Source organism: Anser cygnoides, chromosome 4 (assembly GCF_040182565.1).
Source record: "Anser cygnoides isolate HZ-2024a breed goose chromosome 4, Taihu_goose_T2T_genome, whole genome shotgun sequence".
Classification (NCBI taxonomy): domain Eukaryota; kingdom Metazoa; phylum Chordata; class Aves; order Anseriformes; family Anatidae; genus Anser; species Anser cygnoides.
Genome location: NC_089876.1, coordinates 10,144,068 through 10,166,544, shown reverse-complemented (window position 1 = coordinate 10,166,544; position 22,477 = coordinate 10,144,068). Strand labels below are relative to the sequence as shown.

At 37.6% G+C, this 22,477-nt stretch overlaps 1 protein-coding gene across 4 annotated transcripts in view; it reads right to left on the bottom strand.

The window, feature by feature from the left end:
• DOK7 (docking protein 7) overlaps positions 1–22,477 on the bottom strand; it is a 65,805-nt gene that overhangs the window by 6,000 nt on the left and 37,328 nt on the right. For all 4 annotated transcript variants that reach the window (XM_048045930.2, XM_066996523.1, XM_048045916.2 and 1 more), the window contains 3 exons: positions 9,481–9,523; positions 2,283–2,348; positions 1,087–1,158 (listed from right to left, as the gene is read on the bottom strand). In XM_048045930.2, coding sequence (XP_047901887.1) covers positions 1,087–1,158; positions 2,283–2,348; positions 9,481–9,523 — 181 coding nt within the window. The remainder of the gene's footprint in view (positions 1–1,086; positions 1,159–2,282; positions 2,349–9,480; positions 9,524–22,477) is intronic.

The following is a 22,477-nucleotide window of genomic DNA, read 5'->3' as shown; positions in this document are numbered from 1 at the left end:
TTCTTGGACTGCATTATGAACAGCAGAGAGAGCTCGTACAATGTTGGGTAACAGTAAGAGTTGTCAGAGGTTACAGTAGGATCCAGGATAATGTAATCTCTCTAGACGTAAGCTATTTAAATCAAAGGAGTCTACTGTACATTCCAAAAATTTTAAAGACTTGAAAACTGACCAATTTTCTGACAGATTTTCATTTTAAAAAAAAAAACAAAACACACCCATAGGAACATCCAAGAAGTAACCAACCAATTTCTGACTATCAGACAAAGTTGTTGTTGCAAAGCAAGTGAGCAAGTGTTAAAAACAATAGGAAAACAAAAGCAAACTAAAAAACAAGAACAACAACAAAGGAGAAATCTTTAAGTCTGCACCAAACATCATTATCAGAAATAGCTAAATGATTCTGTCTAAAGTATTTCAGAGGAATTTGGCAGATCCATAGCACTGAAAACCTGCACCCCAAATAGTTAAAGTCATAAGCAAATGACAATCATAAGGACTAATAAAGCGCAATAGCCGTTAAGGAAAAGATAATTTTTGAAGTCTTTCTATACACTGTTAAAGTGATGTAGCAGGAGTTTAAGTCAAGTATCCTCAAAGCTAGCTAGCATGAAAACTAGCAAACTCCTCTGTAGGGGTAAATAGGTGAAAGGCTTCAGGAAGCTGAATGTCATACCTGATGATTTTCCTGAGAAAGGGAGAAAAGGTAGAAATAAAAGAAAGATTTAAATCAGTAACAGGAGAAGAATAAAAACAGGAATTGGAGTAGCATTGATAAGAGTGAAAAGAAAGGAAAGGCAAACATAGGTATGATTGGGGAGAGAAGAGAATGATATTTGAAACTGGTGTTTCAGCCTTTCTTTCAAAAAGTGTTGTTCACAGAAAGAACACCAACACCCTGAGATAACTGTGTGCACATGTGTGTGTGTATGAACATACATGTAAAACTGACATGTTCAAAGGCCATCACCTCAAAAAAAAATCAACATTTAGAAGAGATCACAACATAAAAGAAAAAAATTAAAAAGAAACAGGAGATGTTAGTGTAGTCCTCTGATGCAACTGGTTGCAAAGATCTTTACTCACCAGGTTCCTCAGGGCTAGTAGGAGTGCCAGGTTCTGAAGGAAGTGTCAGCATCTCATAACCACCTTTAGGACCTAGAATACAGGAACACCATCAATGGCTTCAAATGTGGGAATTTGCTTAATGAAAATGCAATTTTCGGTTTGGACTTGTAGCCTTCTAATCTAAATAGTCATACTGAAAAAATCTGAGAAAGGATGAACAGTGGCTAGCGTTGACTTTTCTGTGATGGTGATGTCAGAATTTTCTACGGAGTGCAACAACAAAGAAATAAACAATACGTTTTTAAAAGTATTCACACTGAAGGTCACTAAAGTCAACAGCATGTTTTGCTATACATCAACGTGGGAGCGAAGCTGTCTTGAATGCATGAATCAGGGAGAAGCGCGTGGGTGATCTTGGGAGCATCTGGAAGACTCTTGTTAAAATTCCACCTCCAGTATGATGGATAACTTCTTGATTTCTGACAAAGCTCTGTAGAAAGTGCCTAAACTAGCCCTTCCAAAGATAACTTCTCATTCCAAGCGCACATCGTCATCTTTGCAAGAAGCCAGGTTGCACAACATCACTGGTGCTTCCAGAGCTCTAAGCTGAAAAAAGATGCCGATGTTCCATCATGATCTCAGACTCCACCCCAGTTCAAGTAAGGCAAGCTGAAAAGCTATGCCCATAGTATGAACATAATGGTATTAAATCTGAATGACAAATGCTCACAATTTTACCTGCTAATGTTGTTTTTTCCTCCATTATCATGAAGTATCTTTAAATGTGTTTGTTTTTTTTCCCAGCATCTCTTTGCTAGGGTACAGAATATCTCATGGCCTGAGGTGGGTTTTTTGTTGTTATATTGTTTTGGGGTTATGTTTTTTGGGTTTGGGGGTTTATTTTGTTTTTTTGTTGATTTTTTTTTTTTTGGTGGGTGCCCTTTGCTAAAGTGCTGGCAACATTTTACTGCTGTGAATAAAATTACTGCCTATGCTCTGACACTTATCTCATCTGTCACTGCCTCTTCTAAACTTATCCCATCTGTCAATGCCTTTCTAACAAAAACCTGCAAAGCAAAAAACCCAAAGATATGTAAGTGTTACAATAGGGAATCATACATTACTTTTTACATTTTCTGAAGTTTAAAATATTTTAAGTTGAAATTAATTTAAACTTACATGCACACACATACCTCATAACCAGTTGTACCTACCAGCTTGGAGACTGTGCCCTTTATGTAGTTTCAGAGACCCAGAAGCTGCCATGACAGAAGAAGCACCTGTTTTCAGAGAGATATTCACATTAAACCTAAATACCTGTTGCTATTATTAGATATCTGCTGTGCATCATCATTCTTAGTGTTTCTGAAACATCAAGAAAAATTCCAGTAAAAATTACAAGTCTCTGTTCATCCTTCAAGCAACATTTTTTTTTCCTTTTTTGCAAATTCTTTATCCTGAGATGATTGTGGCATTATAATCTAAATTTGCTATTCTTTTTTTAGTTGGTTGGTTGGTTAGTTTTTAGAAAGAGAGGATGCCTTCTATAAAATTTTGAGGTATCTGGCCTCCATAGAGAGCAGTACCTTACTCATGGAGATGGTCATCTTCAACTGAGAAGTAAAATGGCAGTAAAAAACTGAGGAGTTGCCTTTGCAATCCATAACATAGCTTTGGTAACAAATTTAAAGCTGTCATTAAGATCTCACCAGACTGGATCCAAAACCTAATAAAATTAATGGGAAGAACTGTATCCCACTTCAGTAGTCTACTGTCCAGTGATATAAGAATACATGAACCGGGGCAAGCTGAAGGCTAGGTGAAGGATCTAGCTTTAGAGTGCTGCAGCCAGGAAAGCTTTACCAAGGGCATGTCAGATGCCTCAGTCTTCTTTCTTCTGCCCTATTCAGATCAGCATGAATGTCCCAAACACAGTTCTAGATAAGAAAGCTTGAGGGAAGATGAGCTAGCAGCTTGGAAACATACAAAGTGGTATATGTTTCTCTGCATCCCCATAACCCTTCTTCAGGCAACCAGCAAAATAATCAGGATTATACCTACCTGTTCAGTTAGCATTATTGTTATCCAGCCATGAATTTCTTCTCTCTGCTGTTCTTACAATGGGCACCTTAATCAAGGTGAGTGGCATTTACTTCCTGACATGAATAATTTCAAGGGAACTTCTTGTGCAAGTAAGTAGTACTTAACAGAAATGAGGTAGGAGGCTGTGCTTATGAGTAACCCTGCCACTGGTGACAGGGCAGCTGTGCCATTTGCTGCTGGGTGTTTGGGATCAGGTACAAAATTAACACTGTCTTCAAAACTGATGAATAGTCTCTGAGCAGGTTAGACACTTCTCTGCAAATTGTTTTTAAAATAGCATCCAAAAATTAACATAATTCATATGCAACATGAAGAAATTATGTAAGATAAATACAATCTCAAGTGCTTAAGAAATCTGCATGACCTAGGAACCAAAAGAAAATGGTAATTCCTTATTTTTTCCCTGCATAAAGTATATATTCATTTATTTTTTTATATAGTATACATTCATTTATTATATAAAGTATACATTCATTTATTTTCTAATTCTAATCATTTTCATGCTTATGAAATTATTCCCACACTATTATAAAATAAATCTAAATAAAGTACACATAATTTCACTTAATGAGGATGATAGGTTAAAAAATAGTGAACATATTTCAAAAGCACAAGACTGAACTAAAACCTTTGGTTTTGCATTTTTTGCTTTGTACTCAAAGGCATGTCTAGGGTAATCCAAGGTTACAAGAATTTTCAAGCATGCCATCCTGAAAAAATGATTTTGTATTTTAACAAATGAGATCAGATTGTAGAATCTTTACGTATCCTGAAGAGAGCTTAAGCACTAAAAATATTGTTTGAACTTTTGTTTTTAACAAGGCTGCTGATACAAATAAATGCAAAAATAGGACAGAAAAGTATGACATCCTGGACTAGCTGATTTACTTGTATTTTCACTGTGACTGATTTTCCTTTTTCTCACCTCAGAACATTCTGTCCCTGCATTATTAAGTATATCTGAATATACTTCATGCAGCTGAAAGTCTCATCTCACTTTGAGAAGAAGACTACAGCTTTATGCTAATTGCAGCTTCATCACAAAACTGGTATTTTTTTCCCTCAAAAACTTTATGCAATTCAATGGAAATCATTCTACAGGAAATATGGATTTTTAAGCAACATTTTTAGGATTTGTAAAGAGCACACACAACAGGAAAGGAAATTTACAACCATAAAATGTTCCAGTCCATTTATGGTCAAGTTGAAATTTTCCGATTTGAAGCTGCTTTAAAACAGTCATGTTAATGTTTCAGGATTTGACCTGTTGCATTTTCCTCATTTTCAAATCTGGCAACTAACAAATATTTACACAGTCAAATCTCTCATGGAATTCTTGTGAAGCTTTGAACTGCACTGTCTAAACAGACGTCAACAGAGTTTGACCTATTTTCTTCCTTCTTCTTTACAGCTACCACATATACTGGCTTGTTTCTCATTTGTGAATCCTAGGATAACACTTGCAGGAAAGGAAACGCTAGCAAGATACCCTTCTGAACATATGAAGCATCCAGTAGGAGACAGAAAATCCCTTCCATCGCTGTTTTCATCTTACAAGGGACTGTTAAGAATAGATTTCTGCAGTTTCCTATGCCATCCAATTCTGTGGCTGACTCGCTCACGTCTTTGTTACAACTGAATAGTTCATCAAGAAAGTTATTTGTATTCTACTTCCTTCAATGTATAAAGAGACAATGGTATTCAAAATGTAAAAAAGTGAAAATAAGTTGCCTCCTTCCAGAATATTTTGCATTCCTATCTATGATTAGACTTAAAAATCCAGTGTAGCTCAGTGAAGACAACCACTATTTGAAAGTTTTTCAAACTGCATATTCATTTCTTTATGTCCACTCTTCAAAAAATAAGCACAACATACAGCACACATATCACGAGAAACGGCCATGAAAATGGCTCTTATGGCTCTTGTAATGCTTAGCCGTGCAATGTATGGTGGACACTGTTCAGCACACAGCCCTTTACTGGCTCAATAAATGTATCATTGCGGATATTATTTTCCTACAGCTGAAGAACATATAACATTTATCCTATACAATTTTTGTGAATTATGAATTATTTCCAAACTAAGCAACAATAACCAACTCAGTATGAGCCAAATTCTTCTTTCTCACCACTCTCAATTAATTCCTTGAAACTCCTAAGCTTGGAATAGAAGCATCAAGCTGAGTATGTTTGCAATAAAAGTATTAAAAATGCCTGGGAGAAAGCCTGTTTTTCCATCATAAAAGCTAAGCTGTCAGACAGACAAGTTCATTTTCAGCATCCATCACCCATTATATACTTAATTCTATTCTTTTTTCTTATCTCCCTACCTTGACTCCCTATCTACCTAAGAATAATGTAATAGAGATGCTGTGTTCATAATCAGCACCCTGACTTTTCAGCTGAATTCCAATCCACAGCATTGTTTTATGTTTATTCCTTAATTCAGCCTCTCAGAACATCTTCAGTCAAGCATTGTGTAGGTATTACAGCAAAGAGGCTGACAGATAGCAAGAGCATCTGTCGCAATGCTGATGAATTTGCTTGTTTACAATATGTGGAAAAAATGGAACTGCACAGCCAAAAAATAAAAATAAAAAATAAATTTAAGAGTCACAAAACTGTACAATATTCAAGTACACAGCTTCCAAGAGAGGACATTTTTTGACTTATTGTCCCACTCAGCTATTGATTTTTGTAATACCACAGCCTGCAGCACAGAACAGGGAGACCAGAGCTTTCACTTCAGATGTTTAATGTGGGTGTTGAAATGCCTGAGGTTGGGTCTAGCTCCTGGGAATCCCTGAACATTCAGACTCCCTGATGTTAATGGGAAGGGGTTAAAGTTTCTGAAAAATAATGCATAGAGCCTGCATGAAATGCCTTCTCCAGTAATCGCAGAGGATCCCTAAGCACATCTGCAACCCCATTCCCATTCTCAATTTTGCTTCTCTAAATAGGAGGCTTGGGAATCAGACTGCTCAGTTGACTTGGAAAGGTTGGCATCGAAGGACAGAAATAGTGGCCCTTTTTTTCTCTTCCACAGAATAACCTAGTGGTTTAAACATAATTGATAAAACAGAAGATCTGTGGCTGACTTCTACTCAGCTGAGTAAAATTCAAATATTTTAAATGAGAGCATGAAGATAACAGAAGTAAGGGATTAATGTTCCCATCTAAGTTGTTACTATGAACTAGAAAAGAGCACAAGGATTAACTGACAGACCTCAGTTACAGCAAGAAACACCTCAACTATTCAGAAATACATTCTAAATGTAAGAACAGTAAAGGACTTCAGACAATTTAGATGGATTAAGAGTTCTCATTGCAGAACATGCTAAACAAACACCTAGCAGACACATGCTCAGAAGCGTCTCCTAGCCTTGGGACAGAGATTTGAACTAGACAAGCACTTGAGCCCTGTTTTTCCTACTCCCTATAAAACACATCACAGTGATTTATAGCACCAGAAGGACAACCAAGAAAACAACGAGCTCTTTAGCTCACCGTCCTGTGAAGAAAAGTGCTGTCCTTTGATTCCAGCTCTGAACACTGAATGTGCACTTCATTCATGATCCCTTAATTCAAAATACATATGGAGAACCTGAGAAAATGACCTACATACATATCTCTGACATTGCATCCACTAGATCAGGCTACAAAATATCTTAAGCAGTCATGAGAAACTCTGTATAACCTCTCAAGAGCTTAGACCAAACTGTACTTAATCTAGGTGTCTCCACAATCCAGCGTTCTCAGAAATCAGGAAATCTGAATCAAATTCTCATCTCCTGTCAAGGTATTTTAATGTTCATAATGACCATAAATATAGCCTATTATACTTAAGAGCAGGCATATCCACATCATACAACTCCAAAGCATCTCTTATCTGGATTTCTATTATAAAGTTATGATAACAATGGGAACACTTTACTCCTACAAATGCAGGAAATCTATTTCAGTCTCTCTTTCTAATCAATCTTTATGAAGTTATTTATAACAAAGGCAACAGAATTATTTAAATCAGGCTTTAATGATTCACCTGATTTTTTTATCTAGTAATAAAATTCAGAATTGTTGCCTTATTTATGAACACTCTCCAGCTTGCCATTAGAACTAGACACATTTCTCTGAAGTAGCTTAGTCTATTGCCCAGCATACGTAACTGAGAGTAGAAGAATATCATTCCCCACATTCACAGACAATATACTGAAAAATGTTTAAACAATTTATCCTGATTCTGTAACTCCATTTGGTGATACAAAACTGAGGCACTCAAGAGCAAAAATTGCTGAACAGTTCATGTGGACACCTGTAGCACTAAAAGAGATGTGTTGGCATTTGTATGAAAAAATAAAGTATGAAAAAAAATATACAACCCTTTATGTGATAGAAATAAAATATGCTTGTGAATACTGGTACTAGCAAACAATAAAACTGTGTTGGGTCACTATAACATTGCACACACGATAGTAAAGGTAACTTGCCATGTAGTGTGCAAGCCAATTTTAAAAGTAGTTTTCTCAAATTAGTATGCTTCTATGTTATCCACAAAAAATGGATTAAAAAACATGAGAGAGACAGAAAAGTTCTAATGCTGCTCCTTTAGTCCAATATAACTGTTTGCATTACGGCTCAGCACCAAGGGCCATTAAGTACATGCCCAGAATTACGCAAAACACTGAAAGGCTACAGTATTATTTTGAAAGCTTTGCAACACCAAGTTTAACTACACCTGAAATGTTCACATATATAAAAACAATACTTCCAAATAGAACATTTGAGGATAATAAAATGAGACAATGAGAGAAACCATGTTTTTTCCTTCTATTCTGAAAAACTGTAAAGTATTGAAGAATAACGTTCTACAGGTATACAGAGTAACAGAATCACATGAGACTATTTGAGAGCTGAAGACCCCACAAAGATGGCTAAAAACTTCAGCTGCTGTATCCACCTAAAGCATTTTATATGCATTCCAACAAATATTCGTTTCTTTTCCTAGTGTACCAGATATGAAAAGTGACCCATTTTTTTCCAGTGTTGCATCTTCCCTTTTTGTTGATCTTAAAAGCTGCCTTCTATCTGCATTTCCAGTTTGCTTTTGATAAGTTTTTTCAAAACATCTAACTCCTTCACCTGCATGAATACCCTGAAATTAAGTTCTCAGCAGATCTTGTTTGCATGCACACTTAATTTGCCACTGACCTCAATGTAGAAATAATATTGTACCCACCACACCTAGCTATAGACACAAGTTCCCCTACGTTTACACACACATCATAAGAATTGCTCTGGTTTCCTTGGGTTGATTAGGGGACTAGAAACCTGAGTATTAGATGGAAAAATAAAATTAGATGTAATGATCCAATTTGTGCTTCTACTTAGACCTCTATAAATCAAGAGTAATTCCACTGACTCGAGTGGAATAACTAGGAATAAGATCTGCTACATGCTTCTGGATTTTCTCCTGCTAAGACAAACAAAGGAATAGAATTACTTACGACCTTCTCCAAAGACACCTCCTGATCCTAAGAATCTTACTGGATTTGTTCACACAAGCATCAGTCAGCTACTTTTTTTTTTTTTAAGTATTTGCCAAGGTTTTTAAATTAATAAAGAAACCCAAGCACGAAGGAGTGTTTTCTGGAAGTAGGGTACGTGATAAATTTAGTGTATCTATTGAATTATCAAGTAAATAGTTAATGAATACAAAGATCTTTAAGAAACCAAACAACTTCCCTGCACAGATCTCTCAAAGAATGAAATGGAAACAGTATACAAAACCAAGCATACTTAAAGCCTTACAAAATGATGATATAATTTACTGACTGTCTGTCAGTCAGCAGTTTCATGGGCATAAGAGAAGCCACTCCATATTGCCTCTGGTAAGCATCCATTCCTGTGGTTTTGTGTTATTTAGAAAACTAGTTATATACACAAAACATATAAATCAAGCTTGCCTTTGATGTTAGCATAGCCTAAAACAACTTCATCTTGACTTTGAGAATGTAAGCAGGAAAAGCAATAAATAACTTTCTATAGAAACTGACAAGTCTGAACCTCTTTACACTATAAAATGATGGGAACAATCAAATACATTAATCTTTACAACAGAAGATACTACAGATTACAATGTACTTCATAAACGTCAGTCTCAGGAATAGCAGCAGCAAAACCCACCGCAAGCAGGATGCTTCTCAGTACAGTCTTTAGTTCTACTTCCATAAGCCTGCTGTTTTGCTGATCACCGTTTGGGACCATTTGGGCATCATTTTTTAACAAAACAAATAACTAAGTGGTTCCTACCTGGTATAGCTGGTAAGACTCCAGACTGTAATATTGCTGATCCCTAAAGAAAACAGAAAATTTTAGAATGAAAATCTTTACATGCAATAGAAATTTTACGAAGTATAGGAAGAACGGCAGAGAAAACACTTCACCGTTGCAAAGGCTTAACACATGCTGTTCAAACCCAGAACACATGCAAAAGTGTTCACACCTGAAGGTGTTTAGAACAGGAATAATTTGTGAAGCCCTCATGTACCTGAGTAAAAAGCAAACTAACTTTGCTTTGGTTGCTTTGCAACTGCTGCAGCAAGCTCAATGAGGCTTAGCACAATTGAATCAGTCCTGAACCGAACTACAAAAAGCAAAAAAGTTTGGTATTCAGACACAGCTAGCACTGAGTTGGAGTAACAGATTAATGAATTAACAGATTAATTAAGGTCATGTCTATATTTGCTTAAAGTGGTAGGTGCTGTGAGCAGACCAAAGTTGGGTGTGCTTGTCCCAGCTGTATAAAACCAGCACATTTTATTTTGCAGCTCAGATCAATTTCAGACTGCCTACAAATCCCACCAGAGACATCAAGGTCTTTCTAGAAAAGCTTTGGGCCATCTCAGCTACTTTACATTACTGGTATCGTGGTGGTACAATGGCAGCTGAGGCACATCAAAGCAGGCAGCCTGAGTACCAGTGCCCATCCACACCCAACAGTAAGCACCAAAATATGCAGGCCAGATTTTTCTCAGCTACTCTACGCCATTTAAAGATGATCTGGAGGATGCTATGGCACTTTGATCTCCAGACAGCATCAAGGCTGCTCCTGCACTAAAACATCAAGGTAGGCTGTGAAGCCAGCCCGCTCTATGCTGCGGATCACCACTCTGCCAAGATCTCTCTTACTTCTGGGATATTGGCAAGAGCAATAATTCATCATCACGAACTATTCTTTTTGATTAATAAATGCATCTTTTGGACTTCAAAGTGGAGAAACACTATATGCTTCCTAGAGCTGAGCAATAACACTGCTTAATTCCAAAGCAGTAAAATTTTGTTTTATGTTAACACCTGGCATCGGTTCTCTCAATCTAAACACACAGACTTTCCTGTGACCTCTGATATGTTTCCTGTGCTTTCCAATGAACTGGTAGCTTTTGAGAAGCTATCAGGACTTTATATGTACTACTTATCTTTACCTCTGTACAAGCAGTGTGTTAACTTTCCCAAAATCTCCCAATAGAAAACAAAATAGTTTATTTATGTACTAAAAGTTCAAGCCATACTAATTCCTGCACAAGGTCTTCTTAGAGCAAACATATTAAGATGTAAAGCTTATTACATAATGCATTGCTTAATTCAGAACAAGGTGACACCACTGAGCAGCGAGATGGAAGGAAAAGAATTTCACAGGATTCATCCCACCTGAAAAAAATAAAAATAAAAATCTAAGCACAGAAATTCCCAGAAGCAATATTTTCTGTGAAATTATGTGTCAGGATGCTTTCAAGTGGTGATGTAGCTTCTGATTCAAGAATCAGAGATTATTTTCTTGATGGTATATTAATCACTTTAAGGCTTCCTTTTGTTTACTACTTCAAAAACTCTTTTTCTGAGCTGCCTTCCATTTTTCAGAAACTATAAATGTGACATACAAGAAAAACTGTCAGAGTTAGCAACTCTATCCAACTTCACTTAATGCAAGTGGAAAGACTCTTTGGCTTTGATGGAACTTGCACTGAAGTGGAAAAAGATTAGAAAAGATTACTGTGATTCTGCTTCACACAATAAAACACACATTAAAAGAGCTTCATTGGACCATTGGGGGTGTAAGGATTTTTCTGAATGCCATTTTGATACCCGCAACACAAAACAGCCTGGAATAGTAGCATAGCACACATCAGACAACAGACCAGCCGGATCCTATTGCAGACGTGGAATCTCCAGCCTCAGTGTTTATGCAGCTTTTATGCTAGCAGTATGTTTTAACATAAGAGACACTGAATGTGAGCAACTGTTTAGAGTGGAAAGGGGGCGGAGGGATCAGAAACATAGCCCAGATTTCATTTCTGAAACAACAACAAAAAAATCATCCTGCAGTATTTTGGAAAAAAAATATAAAAAAAAAATAAAAAATAATAATAATTTAACCATATGGGATGTTTTTTGTTCCTATAGTTACTGTATGCGATCACAGAAGATGCTGATTTCAGCAGGGGAGTATGCATACTTATCTGCTCAGGTAACATACAGAAGACTTTGTAATCCAATGTAATATCGTGTATATGTAGGTAACATAATATTTTTCTGTTACAATAGAATTTCTACATTTTTTGTCTCTTTTTTTATATCAGACTTCAAAAATACATTTCTCCTGTCTCCAATAATTTATTATGGGTATATTAATATAGAATACAAAAAAAACTGACTTTTTTTGTGTCTGTGGATGTAAAACAGATTACGTTGTCTTGAAGGAAATACCTGCTAGTTTAGTTAATGAAATAGAAAGTGGCAGGCTGCAGTGCTGAAATGCATAAAATTCAAATCTTGCTAATGAGAAAGGATCTCACAACTTTCTTGCAACTTTTTGCTTTGACAAACAAAGGAGTATTTTTGTAACTTGGGGGTAGGGGAGAACCATATGTTTATCATTTCACAAAGTCAATCACAAATTGTTTGGGGAGGGGGAAAAAGTCTTTATCTTCCTCCCTTTTTCCTCTAGACTCATTATCTGCACAGCCTTGCTGTCATTCAGGGCTTGTGCTTGATGCATGAAACTAGATAGCAAGTCTGAAAATATTTTTAACTCTTTTCCCATAAATGCATTGCACATCAGAATATCATAAACTATGGTAAAAACATGGATAGAAATAAAGGATAGAAAGCAGAAAACCTGCAAGGAGATGGAGAGCTCTTTAAAGAAAGAAGGTACTTGGAGTCTTTGTTTATTCTTTGAGCCTTCCAGAGAGAACTCTTTCAGCATTACAGATCTTAAAAGCAACAGTGATGTAAAGAAACAAATATTTTTACTAGAATTGGTTTTCTCCTCAATTTATAGCAAAGTTATTATTTGCAAAATAGCACTGCCTCCTACTCGCTAACTATCTCTTTTCCCCCTGTAAGTCCAAATTGTAACTACTTGATTTACTTGCAAATTAAGTTTTGCTCTTTTTCCCTCCTCTCAACATTGAGTAAGTATAGTACTTCTGCAAGAAACAGGATTGAAAAGTTAGCAATGCTGAATGTTTCAGCTGCAGAAACTTTGATTTTTAACTCACATTAAGCAGCACAATGCCAAACAAAATAAAAAAATCAACATGAAGTTCAGACCTCTGAATGTGAGTGCAGCATTCAAACCATCATTTTCTATTTATTCTGCACATCATATATCATGTGGAAATAGCCAAAAATTAAAGAGATGTCACTTTGTTAACATATGTACAGTTTGTTCAACAATGGAGTCTTATTTCATGACTGGGATTCCTAGTCACTCTTACAAAATAAATTCTAAATAGTTTTTCATAAGAATGTATGGGTTAGGTGGGTAAGATGAGAAAACTGATGAAGACTAGACAAATAATATCAAACAAATATACCTTCAAACTCATTGTTACAAGATTAGATCATACCTGACAAAAAGATGCAAAAGGGCTGGCAGAAGTTAGATGTGTGAAATTTCATCAGATATGGGACACTGATAAAATATTGTTGGACTTATAGTGAATAGATGGAAGACAACAAATAAACAGAAGAATCAGATGTGATTAGATTAAAAAAAAAAAAGTCAAAGATAATAACAAAAAATAAAACCAATCTTTTGTTATCAAGTGATTTTTCCAGACTATAAAGTTCTTGTTTTCATTTTCATTTCACTGCATTTATTCTATTATTTCTGCAACTATGAGGCCTACTGTCCCAATCCTTAAAAAGAGAGAAACTCCACTAACTTACAGTGGCTGCTGCTGAGGCAACCCAGTAGAAAGAATGAGATTAGAGACTTAAAAGTTTTTTTCATTCTACATAACAAAGACAAAACATGCTTTGGTCTGTAGGAAACAAAAAAAAATAAATTATTATAGCATAATGTACAGGTGTAAGTGCATGGTTTTCAAATGCAGAGTATAATACAGAACTCAAACTACCATTAAGCCAAAGAAGAAAATGAGTAAGTGACCTCACTCAGATAACATGCTTTTGTTATGCCTGATATGATATTCAGACAATAACTAATGATGAGAGTATCTAAATCCTGGAAATCTACTGCTACTTATAAAATAATTTAGGTTAAACATCATTCTAATGTGTATTCTTTTATCTGTGACCCACGAGCTGAGTGCTGAAATATGTGATGCATGGTTGTTAGTTCAAACAACCTCACCACTACAACACCCACAGTAAACGGATATGTACCACTTGTATACCACACATCATGAACTACATGTCCAGGGCTATTTTAACTCTGGTAGTGATCTGGCTGCTGTCAGATGACATTCATTTTTGATGTTCTGCTTCCAAATAACTTGGGTAGGGTTCAATGATAGATGTTAAGAGAACCACTAGTTTGATACGCTGGATCATTACTCATAGATTAGCTCTGTTGCCCTAAAGAGCTGAACAGAATCTAAGCTTTGGCATTTATTTGTGTGTGTGTGTGTGTGTGTGTGCGTGCAAATAACCATCACAATTATTTTTACAATCAAAAATGGATTATTTTTTCTTATGCATATTTGATATATCTCTCTCCTTTTTTTTTCTTTGGTTTTTTTTTGTTTCATTTGATTTTATTCAAAGTTTGATTCACTTTAAATTCCATGAAATACATGTTTTTCTAAATCAGTCCTCATTTAAACAAAAAAAAAAGACACAAATACTGTCCCATTTAAAGAGCAACACGTCTACATTTCTCTACATACACAAATCACTCTTAAGGCTAATTCCTCCTACTACTGGCTCTGAGGGTATAAAACATATATTCTCAAAAAGCCAAAAGATTTTTGTTTCATATTTTTAAACATGGCCGATAAAAAAGGAGGAAGCCATGCTTCCAAGAAAGAGTAGATCAGCTTCTGTAGTTTGCAATGCTGAGCTGGTCTCCATCATCACTGGCAAGAGAAATGAAATGCCATTTGCCTGATTACTGTCAACATTTCAGACACACCTCATCAGCCACAGCTTATGTCATTCCCTTTGTGTATCTTTGGAACTAAAGCTTTGCTTTCAGCTCATCTAAGTTTTTTATAGCTCCGTTATTCTGAACCTAGTAAGAGCTAGATGTACAACGGTTTAAGTGTCATTTGCATTTGTTTATGCATATCTATGAAGCTTTGCCACAGCCTGGATCCTCAGGCTGGAAGAAAGGCTCAACATAAATGAGAAGACTCCATCTTCTTTTTTGGAAAGAGGAAGCGGTGATAGGAGCAATTATCTGCACTCAGATTTTTATCCTGCACATATCAAAAATACACTCATAATTGGAGAAGATGGATTGCAACACTGTCCAGCTGCTTACTTTTCAGGAAGATTATGATCTAGATTTTTTTCTCTTCTCCCTCCCCCTATTTTTGAAGCCACTGTGCTTTATCAATGCCATGCAAAACATCCAGTTATTCAATAGAAGACCATCAAAATCATGACTCAGAATCCATGGGATGGTCACTGAAAAGAGAAAAACGAAGCAGACTTCTCTAACAATGAACATTCTCATGCCTGCTGTATACAGCTGATGGCCCTTCATCGGTATCCCTGTGATTGCTTCACATAATTTGTATGTAGAAGGAGGCAGCAGATTGTAGTTATGTTTATGACTATAGCATCTTGAGCTGTGGGCAACTTCAAAAAGGAAGCAAAGGATTCAGTGGGAAATCCTGAGTGAGGATTTTGAAATTAGCATCATAAAAATACAAAATTCTAAACTGCTTTTAGAAAATGGAACAGAAAATGCCTCAAACGTGTCCAAAGTTCTGCAAAGCTCAAATACTTCAGCAAAAATAAATCAGTTCCTAATGAAACTCACAGCTAATGTACTTTTGTCATGAGAATTAAAGGCTATGACTTATTCTTGGAGCAAACCAAAAGAAAAGTTTAAAGCTGAAATGCCTAGGCTGCCACGGGAAAAAAAAAAGAGTTCCCAGGAAAGGTCAATAAATATGGACACGTGGAGCAACCTTTAAAGGTCATCTGCTTTGCTGGGCTGTTTCACAATGCCCAGCAGTTGATCAGGTTCTGAACAGACAATACAAAATTATTAAACTCTACAGTCTTTCGTAACAACTCCAAATGAAACAGAAACTCCGGACCATGGCATGCTTCAGGTGCAGGGCTCCAATTTCAGCCGCAAACTTCTGATTACTCAGCTTCATCTGTCGCAAGCCAACTGCTGGCTTACGGAAGGATTGCTGAAGTCAGTTCAGAAACATCTCAGTTTGCTCAGCCAAACCTAAACATCAGCTATTTTCTGAAGCATGAAGCTGATGATTTTAGTGGCACCGGCAAGCAGTGCCCTGTGTCGCGTTAAAATGTGCCTCCTAAAACCTGCAGAATAGTCACAGCCCAACTAACCCACAGGTTAGAGGTGTTGTTTAAACTAAAAGAGATGAGAAAGAATTAAAAGTACTGTTTAGTGCTAGTCCAGATCTGTGCGCTGTTCTTATATTTTTACAGAGGAACACTTCAGTGGTGACTTCAAACTACTGTGCCAGACACAGGCCTTTGTTGAGAGGGGCCCTCTGCTTCTCGCTGTGGGCCGTGAGCCGTTTGCCAGAATACGACCACTGACATCATACTGCAGCTCTGAAAATGACACACTACAAGATCATAGAATATCCCAAGTTGGAAGGGACCCACAAGGATCATCAAGTCCAACTCCAGGCTCCACACAGGACCACCCAAAACTCAGACCGCATGTCTGCGAGCGTTGTCCAAATCCTTCTTGAACTCCAGCACCTTGGGGTCGTGACCACTGCCCTGGGGAGCCTGTCCCAGTGCCCGACCACCCTCTGGGTGCAGAACCTTTCCCTCACACCCAGCCTGACCCTCCGCTGTCCCAGCTCCATGCCGTTCCCTCGGGTCCTGTCGCTGTCCCCAGAGAGCAGAGCTCAGCGCCTGCCCCTCCGCTCCCCTCGTGAGGGAGCTGCAGGCTGCCATGAGGCCCATGAAGGTACTGTCACCAGCATGCAACAGTCCAGCAGGACAACAAAAACAATCCTTCCCTTTATTATCCTCTGTTTGCTTAAGACAGTAAGAAAGCCTGGGCTGAGCCCTCTGCCATGGCTGCCACAAAAGCCAGTACCTGGACCCAGCTGCCCAGCTTCCACCTGGAGATGAAAGCCTTTTCCGGCTGGTGGCCATAGCCCCAAAATTCAGATGATAGGAGTCTGGGTTGCGATGCTGAAGGGTCGAATTTCATGCCCTGCTACCAATATGGTACTGGCACGAGGAAGCTGACACAGCAACAAGTAACATGGTTTGTTCTTGTTTTGGTATTCAAAAATGGACCTAGGATTAGTATATACCAAAGAGTCACACTAGTCCTGTGCCAAACTGGACTGTAATGCAATTAATTACATGGTCACATATCATCTTTTCCATGGGACATCTGCCCCATTCACTGCCTAAGAGAGACACGTGTTGGTAAAATCAAGACAGCAGGAGCAACTGTAAATCTGTCAATTCCTTAACAGTAAAGGGTTTAGCTTTTCAACCTAAATAACTTCCTTTTAACATCACACATTACATGCAAAAGTGTTTAGGCAGAATGCTAAAGGAGACAGCTATGCAATCCCAACTAGTACATATAAAATAGCTGGTGTAAACACATCAGTGAAGTTTGTGTCTGTTTCCAGGCACTACCACAAGTCAAGCTTGCATATTTCTAGGCTAGACCAAAAAAAGTCAAGGGCACGAATAGCTGACACAAAACAATAAAGCTCACCCTGAGCAGAGTATGAAGGCACACAACGCTAAACCATCAGAAATGGCCCTAGCACCGGTATCAGTTTTCTGTGCTTGTGGTTACAGAGAAATGTCCCAAAGCACAACAGCTTTTGAGATGTAACCAAAGACATTCCACCACCTCCCTCAAACAGAGATTCAGGGTATTTTTAGTCTTATATTTTTGAACTAATTTCATAAGGTTTATTTTTAAGGTTTATTTTTCTTACAGCACTTAATAATAATAATAATAATAATAATAATAATAATAAAGCTATGTTGGTTCCAGATGATTGAATTCCCCTGGGAATTTGATCCATCTGTCCTTAACCACAGGGAAAAATCAGAAGCACTGATTTCTATGCAGGTAGAAGCACTTCTTTCTCTCAGGGAGCTGTTACAAGGATGGGTACGGTACAGTGACAAGCTGCAGAGAGAGATACTGCAGTAGCAAATCCTCAAGATGGATCTATATAAGCCACTCCATTCAGAAGGCAGACAGTAATGATTATGAGTATTCCAGAACATAGGATCTCATCTAAGCTTCATGACAGACCTCACACCACAAAGACATTGGATTATGATCAGGACACCTTTCACCTCAGAGGACGGCTTTCATAGCAGGAGCTATGGCCAGGCTGAAGAATTCAACCAGCCAGAAGAAATGGCTAAGCAAGAGACAGCAAATTGCCTCTAAAATAATTTTTGTTCTCTGTATGTGAGAAACATGCCAAGAATTGATGCAGGAGTTAGAAAGCAGGAACTAAAAACAATTCTTCATAAGAAATAAAAACACCATATGCAAATGTCATAAGGTATATTCATCAAACACAACAATGGGGCATAGTACTTATCACCTCATTTCAGAGCACAGAACCCTGAACAAATACACCTATGAGCTGATGCTAGATATAGAATAAAATGCATTAATATCAGTCTTTACTGCCTCATCTTTCACCATTGCATAAAATCATTCTGCCATTCAGGACAAGAAAGACTCCTTACACAATTGCCAATAAAATAAACCATCAAGTACATTCAAGCTCTGAAATGGTAACTTTTTTTCTCCAGCTATGAGATTCCTCTCAAGAGACATTCAGATCTAAGATTCAGGGCGGATACTCCTGATATAGTCTTAAATTCAGCATATAATATATTCCTAAAGCCAAAATAAATACAGCAAATTCTTCCAGGCAGTAAAAATCAGGTATGTTGCCTTCTGCCTGACTTCTCAGCTGAGCTGTGGTGATTCAGAGTAGCAGAAGACCTGTTCTGGAATTTTATAAAAAAGAACAATTTTTAATTTAAGCATAAGACACTCAGCAGTTTTTCTAACTTGTGATAGTTTTGTCAACTTTTTAGGGATGTTTTCATAATAACATTACATTCCCTTTTCCCCTTTCAGAGCCTTGCTCAGCCAGCGTCTTGTTAGTTAAGCTACTCTCCTAAGCTACATACAGAAACTCCAGCTGTGATGTTTGAGCAAAAGAGTTCAAATATGTATTTGTTCTGACTGTTGAAGGCTCAGCAGTGTACCCACAGCATTGCTTTAACCATTCACACTGTCACGGGTGAACATGAGTGCTGTTATTTGTAACACAGCTGAATTACAGTGTGTACAGTAACTTCAGCCATGCAGAAAGACAGAATGTGTTTCTCTTTTAGAAGTGGTAAGGACTTTATGAATGGATGGATGTTTATGAACAACAGAAATCAACATGGCTATAGGAGGTTACATATTGGTATCACACCTATCTTACAAAAAAAAAAGAAAGAAAAACACCTATGTTAACATGAAAAGATTATTTCAAAATGGATTCAGTTCTGATGACGGGGCTTGGGGGGAATCTTCTATTTATGCAAAAAAAAAATCATATATATTTATATATGTTATGTACATATATATATATGTATATAATAGAGACTGGCACTTCTAAAGTCCTATCAAGTATAATAGACAGAAAGTCATACACACGAAGTCAAACACTTCCCTGTATTCCAGTTTAAATTCCATATATTCTAATTTCCAACAGGGGGTAGCATTACACTACTGCAAGAACATTTTATATTTAAAATACACTCAATTTCCCCACATTTGCTGGTCTGAGCTTCCTTGTACAACAGATGTGTTAAATTCCACTCATTCTGTACCAAATGAAATCCGCTCAGGGTAGAGACTCAGACAAAACTACTGTACCACTGAAAATAAGCCCCAGATGGGGCCCAAGTAGGTCCAAGTAAAAGCAGATTTTACTGCTCAGATAATAAGCAGTTTGTCTCCTAACCCCATTCTTCTTGCTCTGTATGTAAAAGACACGGAAGAGGCAGGGCATACACAGACAGGATGCAGCACCTCACACGATCCATCTCTTTCGTATTTTGAAGTTCACAAGATTGACAGTTCCACCACTGTGGATATCAGTAGCGCAGAAACACCTGTGAAATGTGGACAGCTTGACAAATGGAAAGTGTTTTTCTACATTTTCTTACAATAGCACATCCCAGAAATAACTGAGCTCTGCTGCAGCAGGAACGCTATCCCATTTCAAGATTTTAAAAGTCAATACGAAAGCACTGCTTAGCAGGAAGCTTGCAGCAACTGAACATAAATGCAAAGGACAGGCATTAACATGCACACACAAAGGGATTCAGATATTCTTGCCTCCTCAATTAGGAAAGGGTGCCTTATGGCAAATTTACACAGGAAGAGATGTATAAAACAAAAGCTCTAATAATTCATTCAATTCTTGACCCAGAACCATCCCTTCTCTGATGAGGAAGGGGGATGACTTCAGCCAAAATGTGTAAGAGACATTTTACATGTTTCAAAGGAGTTCTTATGCAATGGCACTGAGAAGCATTCTAACTCACCACAACTATGCTTGTTAAAAAGTTCCCGATTAGCAGAAAATTAATTCCACATATTATACAAAAGTGCAGAAGGTTTTCCTTTTACACAGCTTTCTGCTTGCAACAAGACTGTAAAACCAAGTCATCTGTCCTTGAAGAAAATAAAGGGAACTCATGGATTCAAGTACACCACCGCAGCTACAGTGAAAAACAATAAACGAAGAAGGGCTGAAATATGGAAATATCTCAACGGCTAGCAAAGTAAAATCTCAAACATTTATGACAAATTAAACCTATGTCTACTGATTCTTACAGATGGAGAAAGTTTATTTTAAGCTGTAATTACCATTTTGAAATGTTCACCTAGGGACTGCCCTAAGAAAGCTCTGCTGCTTCTTCCACTTCCCTCAAAGTGTTCGACAGTGAGAGCTTAGCTTGTACTTGCACTAAAAATACACTTGGGCCTGTTCTGTAGGCAAAGGAACCATGCCAAGTTGCATTAGACTAGCTATTTGATTCCTTCCTCCCAGCCCATTCCACATAAAGACATGAAGAAAAGAATCCTTGCTATAACCTGTGCATCCTGCTCCACACAAAGAGAGAACTAGAGTGGGCTTAATTATGAACCTATGAAGAATAAAGATTAAAGCCTTGCATACCATCTTTGCATTCATTTTCCTTCTTTTTCAATTGCAATCCCACATTTATAGCTAAGGTTAGTCAACTTCTGCCAGAAAAATGATTAACAAGATAATCAGTGATCAACACTAGAAAGAAATGGATGGAACTAAAAGGACAAACAAGGGAGAGAAAGCTCAAAATAGTAAGATTAAGACAAGCCCAGCCATCACTGAAATTATGGTTTGTCAAAGGTAATGAAACTATAATTAAACTGCACAGCTTCAAAGGATACAGATACTTAACTATGCATGGGGGCTGCTCACAGGCTTTTCCTACATCGGAAAGCACTGCTATAAATTATTAGGTATAATTATTTCTGTAGCTTTCCAAAGCTTTCTATAGCAGTTATCTCCATAGCACATGTGTTCTGCTTAACTTTCAGTCTCAAGGAACGAGTTGAATTTGCAAACTTCATCTGGAAAAGTTTTGCCAGTGCTGCAGAGGACTCAGGTATACAGTTACGAGCCCTGATATAGCCCACTTAACATTTCTCTGTCCTTGCAATAAACCAGCTCTTGAAAAGGTTTATATTTCCTTAATATTTTCCGGTCTTGAATTTCTTGTGCATTCAAAATTGCTTCCAATCAGCATTGAATTAGCAGAGGATTCCACAGAATCCAAACTACTACAAAGGATGTGGCTAGGGGAGAGGGAACACGGCCAAAGCTCATGTCCCACTGATTCCCAGCTGTTGAAACAGTCATTTCAGTTGACTGACAGCTGGCTGCTGCAGTTTATGCTGCGAATAGCGCAATATCCTCATGTGACAAGACTTAGGAGCACAAAGTCCCTTTCAAAGCCCCTTTTCCATCCACCCTTTGGACTTGTGTGGGAATGTGCTGCATCAGACAAAGTCTCATGGACCACTTTCTTTCATCTGTCCTGGTTTAGGAAATGCAGCATGGAAGCACATAAAAACTAAAGCAAAGGGAGGTATAAATGCAGAGCAACAGAGAGGCTTTACTGCAGCCTAGAATCTGTACATAACACTCTGGCATTCACTTACCCCATCCTGGCTGTCATTTATCACATGGATCACATTAACCGCCACTTGTTTTGATCTTAACAGCCCCAACCTACCCCAGCAAGCTCAGCCTAACTTTTACATGCACAAAAAATGTGTGCTGTGGCAGACACTGATGCACCAAACTTCACTGGAGCTGAAGCAGATGGGATGGAAAAGGAACAGTAGTTGCTCAGCGTAACATTTTTCCTACACTTCTGTCCTATGCCTGTGGGTGGGATTACTCCCTGAAGCAAGTTCAAGATTTTCAAGGGATCCTTCAACACTTAAGATGTTATTACCCTAGCAAGGATGGCCAGAACACTGGGAAGTCCATCCCTCCATAACATCATTTGAGAACGGTACAGAAAGGTTGTGTGCAACTAGTAAAAAGTGGGGTAAATAGTATTTTTTTACACTGTAAAAGGATTTGCTCAGTTGCAGTAACTTTAAGGTTTTGTTGTGTCACCTTAGTTCTGGCTTAGATCTGAGTTTAACCAGCACCAAAGAAACTCAACAGTCAGTATCTACGTGCTTAAGATGGGTCAAGCTGACTAGCTG